Source organism: Hylobates moloch, unplaced genomic scaffold, assembly GCF_009828535.3.
Source record: "Hylobates moloch isolate HMO894 unplaced genomic scaffold, HMol_V3 SCAFFOLD_15, whole genome shotgun sequence".
Taxonomy (NCBI): domain Eukaryota; kingdom Metazoa; phylum Chordata; class Mammalia; order Primates; family Hylobatidae; genus Hylobates; species Hylobates moloch.
In genome coordinates, this window is record NW_026652290.1 from 37405753 (window position 1) to 37422644 (window position 16892).

The following is a 16892-nucleotide window of genomic DNA, read 5'->3' on the forward strand; positions in this document are numbered from 1 at the left end:
AAGATTGCTTCAAAGGAAAGTATGACTGGCACATAAAGTTTTGCTTACTAGAATGTGCTGATCAAGAGGAAAATACTGGCTGAATAACAGCAAAAGTAAATTAAAAGCCATATGCAGTGTAACCCATATTTATGAAAGTTAACACCGTTACATAGCCTGTACTAGTAAGTAAAGTAACCATCAAGCTAAAATGGCCAATCTGAAATGCATTCTTGATCAAAGGTCAGACTATGTGTGTATTTTCCAAAAGACAATGAGCAGACATGTATTCTTCGACTATTCTTCATACTTGGAGAATAATCTCAATCATTAAGTTTTTCTTTGTAAAACAGAGATTAAAACTCAGAGGAACATACTCCCTTTTACCCCTACCCTCCTACTCTGTCTTCTCTCACTGCTTCTAGTGAATTGCCTATGACGGTGCCTTACAAATAGAAGGCCCTAAAAAAATTAATTGATCACTTGAGATATAATAGACACAGAAGAGTTCACTTAAGGATCTTAGGACACTTTGTACTTATTAACCAATCCACAACACTGATTAATCAAATGTAATTTTCTTTAAAAAAGAAAAATCACTTGCTTGTGGTTTTATAAAACTTTTTTTGAAATTAAATAATTTTAAATAGCATAACTTAAGCTAGTTAACAGGCCCTTCATTTGTGTATTATTCAAAGACCTTAGAGTTTTATCTGACTTGACTTTTTTCTCAAAATTCAGGAAATCCTATTGGCTTTATCTTCAAAATACATGCATGCTCCAACCCACCAAATTTACTATTGTAGTCAAAGCTGCCGCCATCTATTGCCTGGATTACAGTACAGCCTTCTAATTTGTTTCCCTGCTTCCACTCTTATACACACCCCTTCCCCTCCCCACACGCCTTAAATCACTTTTTAGGACAGCAGCCAGAGTCATCTTGTCAAAATGTACATCTAATGATGTCACCACTCTGCTTAAAACCTTCTAGTGGCTTCTCATCTGAGTACAGCCAAAGTCCTTACAATGACTTACAAAGCTTTACATGATCTGACAATCTCTCCCGTTCACCCCCAGTACAACTTATTCTTCCTACTTCTCCATCCAGCCGTGATAGCTGCTTTGTTGCTCCTGGTATATGATGGGCACGTTCCAGGTCCAGGCTCTTGTATTCTGCCTGGAATGCTAGCTTGTTCTCTTCTTCCTACAGGCCTCTCTACTAAAATGTCATTTTTCACTAAGATCGTTTCTGGACTATTTACCAAAAATTGTAATCTTTCTCCCTGCCTTTATTACTATATAACAATACCATATCTTAACCTGTTGTTATGTTTCTCCCAACAAAAATATCAGCAGGGAATTTTGTCAGTTTTATTCACTGCTATACGCACAGTGCCTGGTGCTCAATAGATAGTTACTGGGTAAATAAATTTTTTACTTATCTCAGGAAAAATATAACTTTAGTTATATAAGATAAATTGAAAGCTAGAACCACCAAAAAGTACCTTTTAGTCTCATTTTTAGTCTCATGTTGTTCTCTTTTCTTTTCCATCATTTTCCCCCATCTATTCCTCGGCAAATCCCTCTGAGGCAATGGTATTGCATGTTGGACATAAAGGTCAGTAAGACTGTCTTTGTTTACTCTTACATCAGTTTCAACGGCTATGTTCTTCTGTGGGAAAGGAAACAAAAGTAATTTCAAAACAACGTTTTTAATTTTAATAAGTAACCACCTTACCTAACATGGTAAAACATTACTGCTTAAATAACAAATTATAAAAAACCATTTTCACAATAACACACGCACTTAGAGGCAGTGTTAAAGGTTAAATTCTGTAGATATTAGGTTCAGCCCCATCTTAAAAACAATGGTCATATTTTCTCAGTGTGACAGGGATTGCTGTCCACAACTGCTCAGCCAACAAACCAAGCATGAAAGATCATTTCCAGTAAAATTATCTTAACATACAAAGGGGATTGAAAATGGGAGACTGCCCATTGACAAAAGAAAGCTAACAATGATTAACAATCACCACATTCTGTCGATAAGCTACCTTGAGTGTTACTATCATGATCAGATTAGTGGGATGAAGGTCTCAGTCTGTCTTATATTTCTGGTGCTTCTCTAATCTGGCGCTTCCTAAATTGAAGTTAACTACCAAGATTTCAAATAGAAACTGTTATTCCCGTACTGATGACAGTAGCAGTACATCATTAGAAAAGCCTGCACCCCATTTTCACTGGTCCTTTCAAGTAAGCTTCCAGTCATTGTCCAACCATCTGTATCAAAATCATCAAATTCTTCCTCATTTTCCAATTTGTTCTTGACATCATGAAAAACATAGCATAAGCACAGGAGTAGTCATGAAGACAGAGTTTGGATTTAAGGAGAATGGAAATGAGATCACAGGCTCTTCAATTTCAACTCAGAAAGGATTGAAAACATTTGTGTTTAGTACCACTGACAAGCCTATATCCTCTAACAAAAACTAATAAAAGCACATTTTACTTCTCTTTCGTATATTGGACTAATCTATTTTTATCCCGTACTCGCTCAGAAGTAGGGGAAACTCCCAGGATTCTCTTGGACAACACTCCCAGAGAATTCATAGGTCCATTACTTTGGAAAGTATTGCCTTAGGGCAGTGGTTCTCAAAGCGTGCTCTCTGGGCCAGCAACAAGCTGATTAAAAATGCAAAATTTCAGCCGGGCGCGGTGGCTCACGCCTGTAATCCCAGCACTTTGGGAGGCCAAGGCGGGCGGATCACGAGGTGAGGAGATCGAGATCATCCTGGCTAACATGGTGAAACCCCGTCTCTACTAAAAATAAAAAAAATTAGCCGGGCGTAGTGGCGGGCGCCTGGAGTCCCAGCTACTGGGGAGGCTGAGGCAGGAGAATGGGGTGAACCCGGGAGGCGGAGCTTGCAGTGAACAGAGATTGCGCCACTGCACTCCAGCCTGGGCGACGGAGCCAGACTCCATCTCAAAAAAAAAAAAAATGCAAAATTTCAGGCCACATTCCGGAACTACTGAACGAGAAACTGGGGACGGAGCCCAACAATCTGTGTTTTAGCAAGCCCTCGAATCATTCTTAAGTACCTAAAAAGTTTGAGAATCACAGGTAAAAACTTACCGACATAATTAAGCTCTACTTGGCAAGAGGACTTGAAATTCAACAAAGATAGGGTACTAAGGGGAAAACCATATGAAAACAACAAAATACGCTACATAAACCCCAAGGAAACTTTCAGTAATTCTCTATCACTTAAAACATCACTTTTTTCCTTTCTCATTTTTCTCATCTTATCAGAGGCCACACCAGCTGGAAAAGAGCACGCACTGCATGGAGAGCCAGGAGCCCTGAATTCTCCTCCCGGAAGTACCATTTACAGATGTGTGACCTTAAACAAGTCACTTCATCTCTCTGGAACTGTTTTTATCATCTTTAAACGATTAGAGAGGGTGTGGAATGAACGGTTTCTCAGATGCTTTCCAGTCCTGACAGTCCATGATTTCTACATTCCATGTCTATTCCACGCTTCTTCCCCACTTCTTTCTTCCTCAGGTCGGGGCTTACACACAGGCAGGGGGTGTCGCCTGGGACTCTTCCTTACAAGCCATCGGGACTCAAATAAGCCCTATTTCCCAAGCATTCCTGATATTCTACGGACGTCTCATTTTTGGAGAGGGGGCGAGGAGCGGGAGCGAGGGGACAGCTGCCTGGTCTGTATGGGTGGAGAGTGACACAAACCCGGCGGGAGTGTCCGTGGTTGCCGAGGGCTACTTAAGGCAAGCTCGGGTGCAAGCGCCTCACCTGGGAAGGCCCACCCACCCGCCCTCCGATCCGGCGCTCCCAACCTGCTCCAGAGTGAGGAGAAGGAACTCCTGGGACAGCAGCTCCGGGTGCAGCAGCAGTTCCGAGTCCGTGCAGCTGCGACCGCCCACATCCCCCGCCATCGTCGTCGCCAGGAGACCCCAGTCGGCTACCCACAAAGCCCCGCGAAGGAAGCGTTACGGAAGTGACGTACTCGGGCGGAGACTCGCGTGTGTCGTCACTCTGAGTGCACCGCATGCCGGCTCCTTCTCTCGCTGCTGGTTCGGGTGTTGGGGCCTGGTCCCGATTGCAAAAGCTCCCACGGACCAGAGAAAAGAGGAGGATGTCAGACGTAGAAACAAATGGCGTGTCAAGTTTCGCAGGAAGAGAGGGAAGACTGAAGCTCCGGGAGCCAGCCACGATTGGTCGCGCCTTCTGTGACGTCCAACGGCAGAGGTCAAAGGGATTCCTGGGGCAACCTCAAGGGAAAGAATTCTGGCGCGGAGGGCCGGTGTACAGTACTTTAGATATGGCAGTGGTTGTGTCTGAAATTATCGTGTTTTTCTGTTTAACCTGTTGCTTGTCTCTTCATCGCCTTTCTATATAATGTAAGACCAGAGGCTTTATGTAGTGAATTTCCTGTAACTCCGGCTCCGTGGACAAATAGGTATTAAAGTATTTGTTTCTTGAAGTAATCCTCTGAATTAACCTGCTCACATGTAAAAAATAGTAACTGGCTGGGAAACGCCAGTAATGACCGCCAAACGTTTGTTAGACATTTACAGTGTGCCAGGGACTGCATTTTACGTGTATTATCACATTCCTCAGAACAGCCTAATGAGGTATATATTACTAGAATGCCTATTTTTCAGATGAGGAAACTGATGCATAGAAAGGATAATTTACTCAAGAGCGAGGAAGTAGCAAGCATAAAATCCAAGTACATTTTTTCTGCATGTATTAATAGGTACAGTGAAGTAATTTTTTAAATTGCTGTAGGTATCAATTATAGTCTTAATTCCCAGTAATTCACTTACTAAGAAATATTTTCTGCTTCTCTTTCATCATTCATGGAGAGATACATATCCCTAAATATTTAGCACATTTAAAACTTAAACTTGTTGGGTGTGGTGGCTTATGCCTGTAATCATGGCGTTTTGGGAGGCTCAGGTGGGAGGATTGCTTGAGTCCAGTAGTTCCAGGCCAGCCTGGGCCACATAGTAAGACCCCATATCTACAAAAAATAAAAAAATTTAGCCAGGCATGGTAGTGCCTCTGTAGTACTAGCTACTCGGGAGGCTGAGGTGGTAGGATCACTGGCGCCCAGCAATTCCAGCCTGCAATTAGGTAGGATTACCACACTGCACTTCAGCCTGAGCGACAGAATGGGACCATGTCTGAAAAAATAAAAATAAAACTTGCAGATATGTTCTGAATGTTTATTGTATGCATCCTCTATGATGTATCATTTTATTGGAAATTATTGCATTGTCTACAAAAATATGAAGAACTCTGAAGATGCCAAAAGATAAACCATGAAAGAGTACTAGAAGTGAGCTCCTTAAAAAGATAAAGCTTAGAAGTGTTTCCCAATTTTTCTTATTTATGTATGTAATACTTTAGAAACTGAATTTCAGAGCTGGGAGGAAACTTAAAAGTTAGTCCAGTTCTTTCGTGTTAGTGCCAAGAAAGCTGATCAGAAAGAGATTAAATGACTTGCCCAAAATTGAATAGTCTTAAATCTGAGCTGAGGCAGGCGTCTGAATGTCTTAAATTGGAGTTAAATGTATTAGCGTCATAGTATTAACATCATCATATTCCATATCTCTCAAATCTGATTTGATTTTCATTACAATAGAGAAATAAGTGCGATTAGTATTATCCCCATTTCCTTCACATTGTTTTAGTGGCACATTGTTTTAGTATCAAAAGCAGCTACCTTGGGAGGCACATTGTTTTAGTATCAAAAGCAGCTACCTTGGGAGAATCCGGGGCTAGAACCTGACCTCATTTCAAGTTTTACTCTTGTTGCACCAAAACCTTGGGTGAGTTAGTTTTTCAGCCTCAGTCCCCTCATCAGGAAAATGCTGTGTTAGCACTTTCTGTGAAGAATGATCAAGGGAGTGGAGATTATAGAGATTATAAACACACTTGACACAGAGTAAGTGTTTAAGAACTGGTAGCTGATTTTTACAAAGTTATGGGTCATAGAAGGCAGTTTAGAGCGCGGGCTTTGGAGTAGCTCAGAGTTGTATTATAACCTTGGCTTCTTTACTCACCTAGGACATAGACTCTCTCTTTAGCTGTAGCTTCCTCCCCTCTGAGATGGAAATTATAAACCATCTCGCAATGTGGTGAGGACTGTAGCTCAAGTGTGTAAAATGCCTCCTCTGTGGGCTCTCCTTGGAGAGTTCTTGTATCCTATTGATTGTCATCAAAGGAAAAAAGTGGCAGGATGATGGTGTAAGTGGGAAGAACCTTGAGTTTAATAGTCTGAAAAAGTGGTTACAGGTTCTTGCTGTGCTTTTCCTCTCTGGTTTTCTGAACCCATCGCCTAACCTGAAGCCTTAAACTTCATCTGCAAAAATGTTTTGTGGCAGGTAAGATGTCTTTTTCTTCTTCCACTACTTCCCGGTTTAAAACTAAGAGTACTTCCTTGCTTATAACTAATTCTATGAATATTATTCTAGGTGCCTCTGAAGCAGAACTCTTGAGATGGAAGGATTGTCATCTGAGGAAAAAAAATCAAGATTAAGAGAGGAGGAACTAGAATGAGATTCACATACCCTCTCTCCTCCACAGGAAGGAGAGAGTGGTGATGCCTGCCCACTCCTTCCTGGGCAGAACGTTTGTAGCATGGAACATTGGAGAATTTGCAGTCTGCTGACTTTCTGATTTAGGAGGTTGATGAGGAGGCCTTATAATTTGCATTTCTAACAAGTTCTGAGGTGATGCTTCAAGTATGTCCAGGCAGAAGGGCCACCTCACAGAGATTTCTGCCATACCACGTGGGAATTGAAGTCACAGACATCTCCAACCCTCAAGCCTGAAACCAAAAGACTGAAAACCAACACTACAGTGGACAAAGAACATCTCAGAACTTCTGTGGGGACCAGTGACACAAGGACCTAAGGTCTCTCTCGTCTCATCTTGGCACTTCAGAAGTCTCCCCAATCTTGACAAAGCCCTGGAGAAAGGGGCGGGCCTCCCATTGATAAGATTATCACTGCAGATAAATGGAGGTTTCAAATTGAAAGAAAGGAGGAGGGCCTCCTGTTGATAAGATTATTGCCACTGCAGGTAAATGGAGGTTTCAAATAGAAATACCTTTCAGTTACAGAAAAAAACATTATCTTTGTTACACATTTGAGTTTGCAGGCCTAAGGTTACTCCTGCTACACTATCATCCGTAACCATAAGGCACTCAACATTTTAAGCTAACTATAAGGATTTTTGCTTCACTCAAAGATCTTGACGTTTTATTCACTTAACATTTTTATTTGGTGACTATAGTTGACAAAAGCAAAGCTGTGGGGAACCAACAAACACTGTAATGCCTGGCATTGTCACCTCAGTAGATTGTGAGTTCCTCTGGGACAGGGTCCATACATTTTCTTCAAATCCCTCACTTAGCCATTAGCCTGCACAGTGCTTGTACTTAGTAAGTGCTCAGTAAATATTTGTGGAATGAATGCATGATGAACAAAATATATACTGAGGACTCTGGTGTTGATTCTTGTTGATAATGTAATAGTTAAGATATGTTATAAATATTGTGTCAAAATATTGAGTCAAAAATATACTTGAGCAGGCTGGGCGCGGTGGCTCACACTTGTAATCCCAGCCCTTTGGGAGGCTGAGGCGGGTGGATCACTTGAGGTCTGGAGTTTGAGACCAGACTGGCCAACATGGTAAAACCCCATCTCCACTAAAAAAAAACAAGTTAGCTGGGCATGGTTGTGGGTGACTGTAATCCCAGCTACTTGGGAGGCTGAGGCAGGAGAATCGCTTGAACCGGGGAGGTAGAGGTTGCAGTGAACCAAGATCGCACCACTGCACTCCAGTCTAGGGGATAGAGCAAGACTCCTTCTAAAAAAAATATATATATATAGTGTATACATACACACGAGCATAAAGGGGCTTCAATATGAAGGTAATAATTTAAGCAACATTTCACATTTTGGACCTGTGTTGTTAGCTATTTAGAGCAGTTAAACTACTGGCTTGCTTTTAAATACATTGTCTTAGTCATTTCAAGTTGTTATAACAAAATACCATACACTGAGTAGTTTATAAACAACAGAATGCATTTCTCTCAATTCTGGAGGCTGGGAAGTCCAAGATCAAGGTGCTGGCAGATTGGGTGTAGTGAAGACCCATTCATCAGAGATGGCACCTTCTCGCTGTGTCCTCACATGGTGGATGGGGCAACAGGCTCTCTTAGGCTTCTTTTATAAGGGCAATAATTCATGAAGTTTCCACACTTACGACAGAATTACCTCCTAGAGGCCCCACTTCCAAATACCATCACCTTGAGGATTAGGTTTCAACATACAAATTTTGGAGGTACACATTCAGATGATGACAGCACTCATAGGTTACCTTTCATCTTTGGATTCTCAGTGCCTGCCACAACAGCACAAGAACAGTAAGTGTGCGCTGAATGAATACAGATGAATGAACCTTTCCGCATCCTCAGGTACTTCCTAACTGAGCTCCACTATCACCAAACTTCTACAGCACATTATTTTTTGCCTTATGATCTCACTAGGTGGGTTTCTCTTGCACATATCACACTAATCCAGTGGTCCTCAAAATTGTGTGCCCATTAGAATCCTCTGGAGGGGTTGTAAAAATAGTTTGCTGGGTCCTGACCCCAGAGTTTCTGATTTAGGAGGTTTGGGGTGGGGACACCAAAATTTGTATTTCTAACAAGTCCAGAGGTGATGTTGATACTGCTGGCTACCAACTCTACCTTATAAACCATTGCACATTAAACTCATGAGGGTAGAGATGGTCTTCCTCATTTCGGTATCTGGCATAGTACTCTGGCATAGTATCTGGCACATAGGAGCTGCTAAAGAAATAGTTGATTGAACAATAGTTCAAAAAAGTTTATTTTACTGAAGCTAGATTACAAGTATATGAATGTGTGTGTATATGTGATTAAATGAGCTATTACATGTAAAAGCTCTTAAAACATGGCACATAGTAAGCTGTTGCTTTAAAAAAATCAAAAATGTAACCTTTGCTTATCTTCTAAAATGACACCAACCATCCTACATGTGTTCTTAAACAGTTTATATATTAGAATAATGGAATCTTAGTACTAAAAGCCTCTTTTAAAGTTAATCTAGGCCGGATGTGGTTGCCCATGCCTGTAATCCCAGCACCTTGGGAAGCTGAGGTGGGTGGATCACTTGAGGCCAGGAGTTCAAGACCAGCCTGTTCAATATGGTAAAACCCTTTCTCTACTAAAAATACAAAAATTAGCCCTGCGTGGTGGTGCATACCTGTAGTCGCAGATACTTAGGAGGCTGAGGCAGGAGAATTGCTTGAACCCGGGAGGTAGAGGTTGCAGTGAGCTGAGAAGATTGTACCACTGCACTACAGCCTGGGCAAAAGAGACTGTCTAAAAAAACAAAAAAGTAATCTAGTTAATATTTCAATATTGAGCATCAAGAATTTTTAAAAATTGGTTGAGTGTTTTCTATATGCAGAAAGATACAGCAGAGAGCATAGACACAATCCTTGCCCTCCCAAGCATATACCCAGTGAGAAAGTGAGAAGCACAGAGTATGTGTAAGCATAAAAATACTAAGTTTTGAGAGTAGACAGCAACTACGAAAATATTCAGTTATATGGATGCAACTCAGTCGTCATTAACCATTCTCACGGGAGCACATCTTTTTCACATTCTGTAAAGTAACGCTTGGTATGGGCCCAAGGAATACTTAATAAATATTAAAAAATGAAGTTAATAATTGTTTTGAAAGCCATATGGTTGATATTTCTTCTTAAATGTAACCAATAGAAACAACATAAGGAATTTGGCCTGTGCACATATTTGCATATTTATGGTACAGGCATTTACATGGAAGTGTTTGTCATTTGTGACACAGACTTCTCATCAATTTTCAGAAGGAACAAATGTTTCTAGATGGAATAATATGGAGCTTGCCATTGTAAAAATCCTGTGATAAATCCTTTCATAAAATAAATATATCTGAATTATCTCTTGTTATACATTTTCACTCCTGGATCATCTAAAATAGAACACAAAGATTGTTCATAAACTATTCAAAACAACTTTATATAAAAAGAATCACTGTTGCTGAATTCTGGATTCTTACTGTTGCTCTTTCTTACAGCATAGGGTTTGGGACAAGTCACCTTTTAAAATTTTTTAATTTATATTTTCCTAAGTGAATTAACACAAGAAGTCATTCACTTTTCTTTGCCTCAATCAAAGAATTAAATTAATTCTTTGATGCTATTAAGTAAATTAATAGCGTCTACTTCATTGCTCAGTCACTAGCAGTTTCTGAAGTCACTGTCTGGCAGTCAGTAGGTATCACCTCTGTAACTAGTCTTGTGCAGCTCTCTATAATGTGATCTGATAGAGGACTAAGATGCAAAAGCACAAGGGTGAATTCTAGGCCCACCTGAGCCAGTGATTAGTTGATGACAAGTCACATAGTCTCTGTGAGCCTGGTTTTTGTAAAATGAGGAGACTGGATTTGCTCTTGTACCTTCCCAATCCCTGGCTCCGCTAGCTGTTGGCCACCTTAGACTTGAAGATCCATTCACTGCTGCTTGCCCGTGAAGCTCAATTGCTGGTCAGAGCTTTACCCTCCTGGGAAGCCAGTCCCCTACCTGGAGGCTGAGCCGGTGACACTGGTTCCGCTGGGTCAGAGCTGAAGCACCACTGGGGATGGGGCATTTATGTGGCCATGAGTCACACTTGGTTAGGGGTGGAGGACAAGTCACAGGATTGTTGGTTTTTTTTTTTTTTTTGGCCAGTTTCTTTCTTTTTTTATCCCTTTGAAACAGAAGACCATGGAGTACAATCTGGTATCTGCCTTCAGGGTTGGGATAATATCTTTGTTTTACAATACTCAGAATGGCTGGAAGAAAGCGGAGGCCACAGGTCACTAGCAGTTTCTAAAGTCTGAAAATCACTGGGAAAATTTGACTTTTTATATGCTAATAATTGAGTTCTGACAACTCTGGAGGGAGCTTTCCAATTCTTTCGTCATGAAATTGGACTTTGTATACTGAAGAGGGGTTCATGGATTCATGGTAACCTACAATTCTTCATTGCGGCCTGAACCAAAGGAATAGCAGCTACAGTTGGGTTTTCCTAAAAGGAGTAAGATAGTCCCAGGCCTCCCTTCTCAAATAAGTGTATCAAGCAGGTGGACTCTGCCAATCAGGGGTCCTAGTCAATCCCTAGGGCCCTGGGGCGCTATGGGCCTCCTGGGAGGCCTCCGCATCCCAACCGTGCCTTCTGCCCCTGGTGAGGCACCGGCGGTACGTCCGATCCTCCAGCCAGCGTGGTCAGGCGGCTGCGGGCCCAAGCATTTCCCAGGATTCATTCATTCATTTATTTATTCATTCACTCAGCAGGTATTTCCCCAGCGCCCTCCTCCTGTGTAGGTGACAGAAACTGGGTGGCGAGGGAGCCAGGCAAAGCCCGTTTTCCCTGACGCTCGCGGAGGCGGAGAAGAGACCTCAGCCCCACGGCTCGCACAGCTGCGCGGACCACGCTCTCGCCCGGGGCCGGCAGCCTCAGCGCCCCCCGAATGAACACCTTCCGCCCGCCGGCCGCCCCGCGAGGCGGGCCGTGTCGTGGCCCCGGTACACGCAGGGGGACGCCGAGGCCCAGAGCAGGGCCCGTCCCGGCCTGTGCTCGGAGCCAGGCTGCAGGGCCCGCGGGCCGGCGGGCGGCGCGGGGACTGCTGCGCTCCCGCCCTCCGCCAGCGCCTGGCGGCCGCCCCACGTGACGGGAAGCGGCGGCTGCGGAGTCGGGCCAGCCCAGGAGCCGCGGGCCGGAGCGGGGCGGCGGGGCCCCAGGCCGCGGGGCGGCGCGGGACGGCGGGCGCCGGCGCCGGTGAGTGAGGAGGGCGGCGGGGCGGCGGGGCGGGGGGTGCGGGGCTCAGGGCGCGGGGCGCGTGGGGCAGGAGAGCGGGGAGCAGGAGTGGGGGGGTAAGCGGCGGGGCGGGGTGGAGGGCGAGCCCGTGCGTGTGCGCTGGGGCAGGTGTAGTGGGGGCTGGAGCGCGGGGTGGGGGGAGCAAGTGGCTGTACACTTGGGGGCAGGTGTGCAGGTGTGCGACTTGGTAGTTGTCCCTTGTGGGGGCCGGCTAGCCTGCTGGGGTGAGCAAATAAGTGTTCACGTGTGTGTGGGATGAAGTGTGCACGGGTGTGGGGTCAGCAAGTGTGTATGTTGTGTGTGAGGAGTGCGTGTGTGTTTAGGGCAAGGGAAGACCTGAGAGACCTCGTCCTTGATTTGGGTTTTCCGGGGAGAAGGGCCAGGAAGGACTTGCACCTCCATCCCTGGTATGGAATGGTTTTGGCGCTGTGATTGAGGTTTCTCGGAGCTCTTTGGATTTGAGAGCTCAAATTCGGGTCACACTCAGGCCTGAATTGTCCTGATCTGGAGAGTAGGCAGGGGTGTGTTGGGGAGCAGGGAAAAGTGCTGTGCTGGGCTTCCTGGCCCCTGTTTTTAGCACCAGGTCAAGGGCTGGAAGCTGTCATCCCCGTGGAATTGTTTTCTTTCCATTGCCTTCTGGAGGTGCAGGTGCAAGTTAGTCCGCCTGCCTCCCTGTGTTAAGTGCTGATATCCTTAAACACGGAAGCTGTCCAGTTGTCTGCACCTGCCGTGGCTTCTACCCAAGGACTGTTGAGTGACCCTCAGGAAGCCTCCTACCTGGCTGCTAAAAATGGGAGCTCACAGATCACACAGCAGGCCTTACTGCACGTGGACTGCACGCGCAGCTGTGGTCAAAACATGTCTGAGCAGAGTTTAATCACTGATGAAGTGCTCATGGGCAAGCACCTTGTCTATCAGGAAGGAAGGCAGCTGCGGGTGTGATTGTGGTGTCAAGTTAAGGCACTGAGAAGGTGTGCAGGGGAGATCCTACTGCATTGTGTGTGTTGGCTTGCTTGGAGTCAGGATGAACGAGTGTAGAGGGACTGTGTGGTGGCTGCTACTCTCTCATGGTGGACATGCTTCTCTCTGTTGGTCAGCCGGAAGCTGGCAGACAACTGAGAGCTCGCAGCTCCATGGTCAGTCGGAAGGAACATTTGGTCAGCTGCTTCCTTTTCTTTTTCCTTCCATTTCTGCCAAACAAGCAGCCTCAACAGTCATTGCAGCTGCTTCTGTGATGTGTAGCAAAACGCTGCCTGGGGTACTAGAAAGTCTACTGGCTGGAATCTGCTGGAACCTGTCCATAACTAGCCTGCCCCAGGTCATCTATGAAATGGGAGTGATGCTCTGTGGTGGTAATGAATGTGGAGTGTGGGTTCAAATCCTGCCTCTGCCATGTCCTGTGACCTTTGGGCAATTTGCTGGCCATTCTGAGTCTCGAATTCCCCCATCAAAATAGGGATAATATTAGAAAAGGCACATGAATTCTAATAAGAAATTGTGCCTGGAAAGGATCCGGCACAGGGTTTGGCATTTAGCAGGTGCTCAATAAATTATTGCTGACAAATATAAATGAGGGTGTAGAGCCAGGTCTCCCTCAGCTCTGAAAATATGTAGTTTTATGTTTTGAGTAATTGTTAACCTAACAAATGATTTACTCTGGAGTTAAACTTGTGAGTTCTGAATTCCAATTTGCTATGTGCATCAAGGTTTGCATTACATAATTGAATTGGGTGAGAGGTGAGGTGCCGCTCTTAGCCTTCGTTCACTCTGCCTTTTCTTCTCCACTCATGATTGTGCATGGCAGTCCTCTTGTTGTAGCATTGGAGGCAGAGCGTTTTCACCACTGCAGGAATCCCAGGACCAATCTAACCTCAGCTTAAACTCTCCAGAGACAGGGATTTGTAAAGGGCCCATTCTTCATTTAGGCAGCTCCAGTTGAGGAGTTTTAAAAGCATAGAGCTCACTATTTAAAAAATGCTATATTTTCTTTTTGTTGTTGTCTTCTGGGTGGTTTTTTTGCTGTTGTTTTTGAGACAGGGTCTTGCTCTGTCACCCAGGCTGGAGTGCAGTGGTGTGACCATGGCTCACTGCAGTCTTGATCTCCCAGACTCAAGGGATCCTCCCACCTCAGCCTCTCAAGGAGCTGGGACCACAGGCTCACACTACCACACCCAGATAATTTTAAAATTTTTTTGTAGAGATAGGGGTCTCCCTGTGTTGCCCAGGCTGTTCTCAAACTCCTGGCCTCAAGCAATCCTCCTGACTTGGCCTCCCAAAGTGCTAGGATTACAGACCTGAGCCACTGCGCCCAGCCAGAAAACTTGCTGTATTTTCTGGGTCTGATCTGCAGCTAACATTTCTGTTAGGAAAAAAAATGAAGTTATTTGGCTTATTCCTTCATGCTAATATTACAAATTTGTGATCTTTTAAGAAAACTTGAAGAAATTTTACTTAATGGGTTAAGTGTCTTCATCTTGGTCTGAATCCAGCCCTCATTAGAAATACATTAAAGTAGTCATTTGTGGCAGCCAGGTGTTTGGATACTGCCGAATAATTTGGCTCAGACTTTACAACTCATCTCTGTAGCAAACCTGAGTCATTTTTCTTTATTTTAAAAAATAAATACCTACTAAATGAATGTAGAGTAACAACTTAATTTGGTGCTACCCCAAATGACTTTAAGTGCTTCATGAAAAGTGAATTATGAAATCTTACAGATGATTTGAAATCAAGATCTTTTCTTGATAGTCAAGTAGCTGCTGTTGAAAAAGTTAAAGATTTAAGGAAAAAATCATGTATTTAAAGATGACAACTGACTGGATATTATGGACTATGAAGTCCTGTAAGTACTCAATAATTTTTTTTTTTTTTTTTTTTTTTTTTGAGACAGGGTCTCACCCCGTCACCCAGGCTAGAGTGCAGTGGCGTGTTCTCGGCCCACTGCAACCTCACCTTCCAGGCTCAAGTGATCCTTCCACTTTAGCCTCCCAAGTAGTTGGGGCTATAGGCACATGCCACCATGCCCGGCTAATTTTTGTATTCTTCTATAGAGACAGAGTTTCACCATGTTGCCCAGGCTGGTTTTGAACTCCTAAGCTCAAGCAATCCATCTGCCTCGGCCTCCCGAAGTGCTGGGATTATGGGCGTGAGCCACTGCTCCTGGCCAGTACTCGATAATTTTTTGTGGCTGTTTGAAGTTTCAGTATTGAGGAAGATGTTATGAAGTACATGCCATATTTCTATTCTGCTCTTCTTCTACCTCCCACTTCTCTTCCTAAACCCTTTTAATTCTAACTGCTGATGGTACTCTTATAGGATGTATATTATATATATATATATATATGTACATACACACACACATACACCCTTATGCATATGTATGTATACACACACCATATATAGTGTGTGTATATAAATATATGTTTATATGTATTTTGATTAGTATTGCCCAGTAAAAATGATACCAACTATGAATAGTTACATATATTAGATATACATCATGATAATGTTAAGATGACAAGTTAGATATTAGACCTTAACTGTCTTTTTTTTAATCCTCTTTTTTTAGATACTCTTGCAGATTATCGGAACAGGTTCATTGCACTATAACTAGTCTTGCTGTCTGTTGGATGAGTGCAAAAGATGACATAAAATGGTTGTCAAGCAGTGTCTTCATTTTCAAAGGGGAGAAAAGTTGACTTTTGTACAAGCCAATAAATTTATTGTTGATTCCTGACAAATTTCAAGATTGAGTCATTCAACAGATGGCTGTGGGACTTAGAGAAGAACACGGGACCAGCATGGGGTGCAGCTCAGGAAAAGCAGTTGCTGTCACATAAATGTGTATCCTGTTTTGGTAGATTACTATGTTAGTAGAAAAGCGTGTCAACATACTATTCTGTGTCTGAATTTCAGCAAGCAGATAGAGCCACGGGATTCCTCTTCCAGACTCATGGTGGGGAAGCAATAGCAAAGATTCCTCAGGAGGAACTGCAGTAGCATGCCAGTCTAAGTACCATAGTGGCCTCCTCCTGAGAGTTGTTGTTTTGTTCAGAACTGAATTCTAGGAGAGGATCTGAAATCATACTTGTTCCCCTCAATCAATAAGAGTATGGCCTTGGAGTCATGAACAAAAACTAGGGTCAAAGCCCTGTTTCATCACCTTGTAGCTAGGTAACCTTGAGCAAGCCACCTAAGATCTCTATATCTCCATAATAATGTCCACCTCTCAGCGTCAAGGTAAGAACAAAAGGATAATGCTATATCGATGTGCAGTATCCCACCAAACCCAGTTTTGGGGCTCTCATGAGGAGGCAGTCAGGGTGTCAGCCAGGGCTGCAGCCTATGGGTGCCATCCATTATCCAGGCTTGGGGCAGCATTGGCCTTGGGAGCCAGTGTGGCATCTGATTAAGGATGTGTGCTTTGGAGCTGACTACCTGGGTTGGAATCCCAGGTCTCTACTTACCAGCGTGGCTCTTCCACCTTTCAAGACCTCCATTCCCTTCCTCTTCATCCAGAAGTAGCTGGAGAACAGTATAGGGGAAGCACACAGCCCAGTCCAAATTTCTGTTTTATGGAGGAGAACACAGGCCCAGACAAAGCCTCTTAGTGAGTTGCCTAAGATCATCAGGAAGTGACCAAGCAACAAGCAGAGCTCAGGATTCCCAGATTAATGTCGGGAATGTCTGCTATGAAGCGTGCCCACATTTACCACAGTTCACTGCCCGGGTGGCCCAGTTTTGCTCTGGGGCCTTGATCCTTATTACTGAGGGGCTGTGCTCCTTCCTAGCCTGAGTGTCCACCCTCAGAGCCCCCCACCTAACTGCTTCTCCCAAAGCTCACGGTGTATCCAATTCTGAACACAGCAGGAGTCAGCTCACATTCACCCCAACCCAATCTCAGCCCCTCTGTCGGGGGAAATACTCCAAATGAGCAGAACTCCCAAA

The 16892-nt window shown here is 44.0% G+C and overlaps 2 protein-coding genes across 8 annotated transcripts in view; one reads left to right on the plus strand and one right to left on the minus strand.

Moving 5' to 3' along the window:
* CUNH2orf49 (chromosome unknown C2orf49 homolog) overlaps positions 1-4052 on the minus strand; it is a 40956-nt gene extending 36904 nt beyond the window's left edge. For 2 of the 5 annotated variants that reach the window (XM_058428592.1, XM_032177397.2), the window contains exons 1-2: positions 3838-3983; positions 1485-1651 (exon numbers count right to left, since the gene is read on the minus strand). In XM_058428592.1, coding sequence (XP_058284575.1) covers positions 1485-1651; positions 3838-3936 — 266 coding nt within the window. In that variant the 5' untranslated portion in view covers positions 3937-3983. The other 3 variants (XM_032177398.2, XM_058428591.1, XM_058428593.1) reach the window with 3 other exon arrangements.
* Positions 4053-11795: 7743 nt separating this feature from the next.
* Positions 11796-16892, plus strand: part of TGFBRAP1 (transforming growth factor beta receptor associated protein 1) — a 72912-nt gene continuing 67815 nt past the window's right edge. The window contains exon 1 of one of the 3 annotated variants that reach the window (XM_032176971.2): positions 11796-11906. The gene's annotated coding sequence lies outside the window, so the exon portion shown is untranslated. The remainder of the gene's footprint in view (positions 11907-16892) is intronic. The other 2 variants (XM_058428630.1, XM_058428631.1) reach the window with 2 other exon arrangements.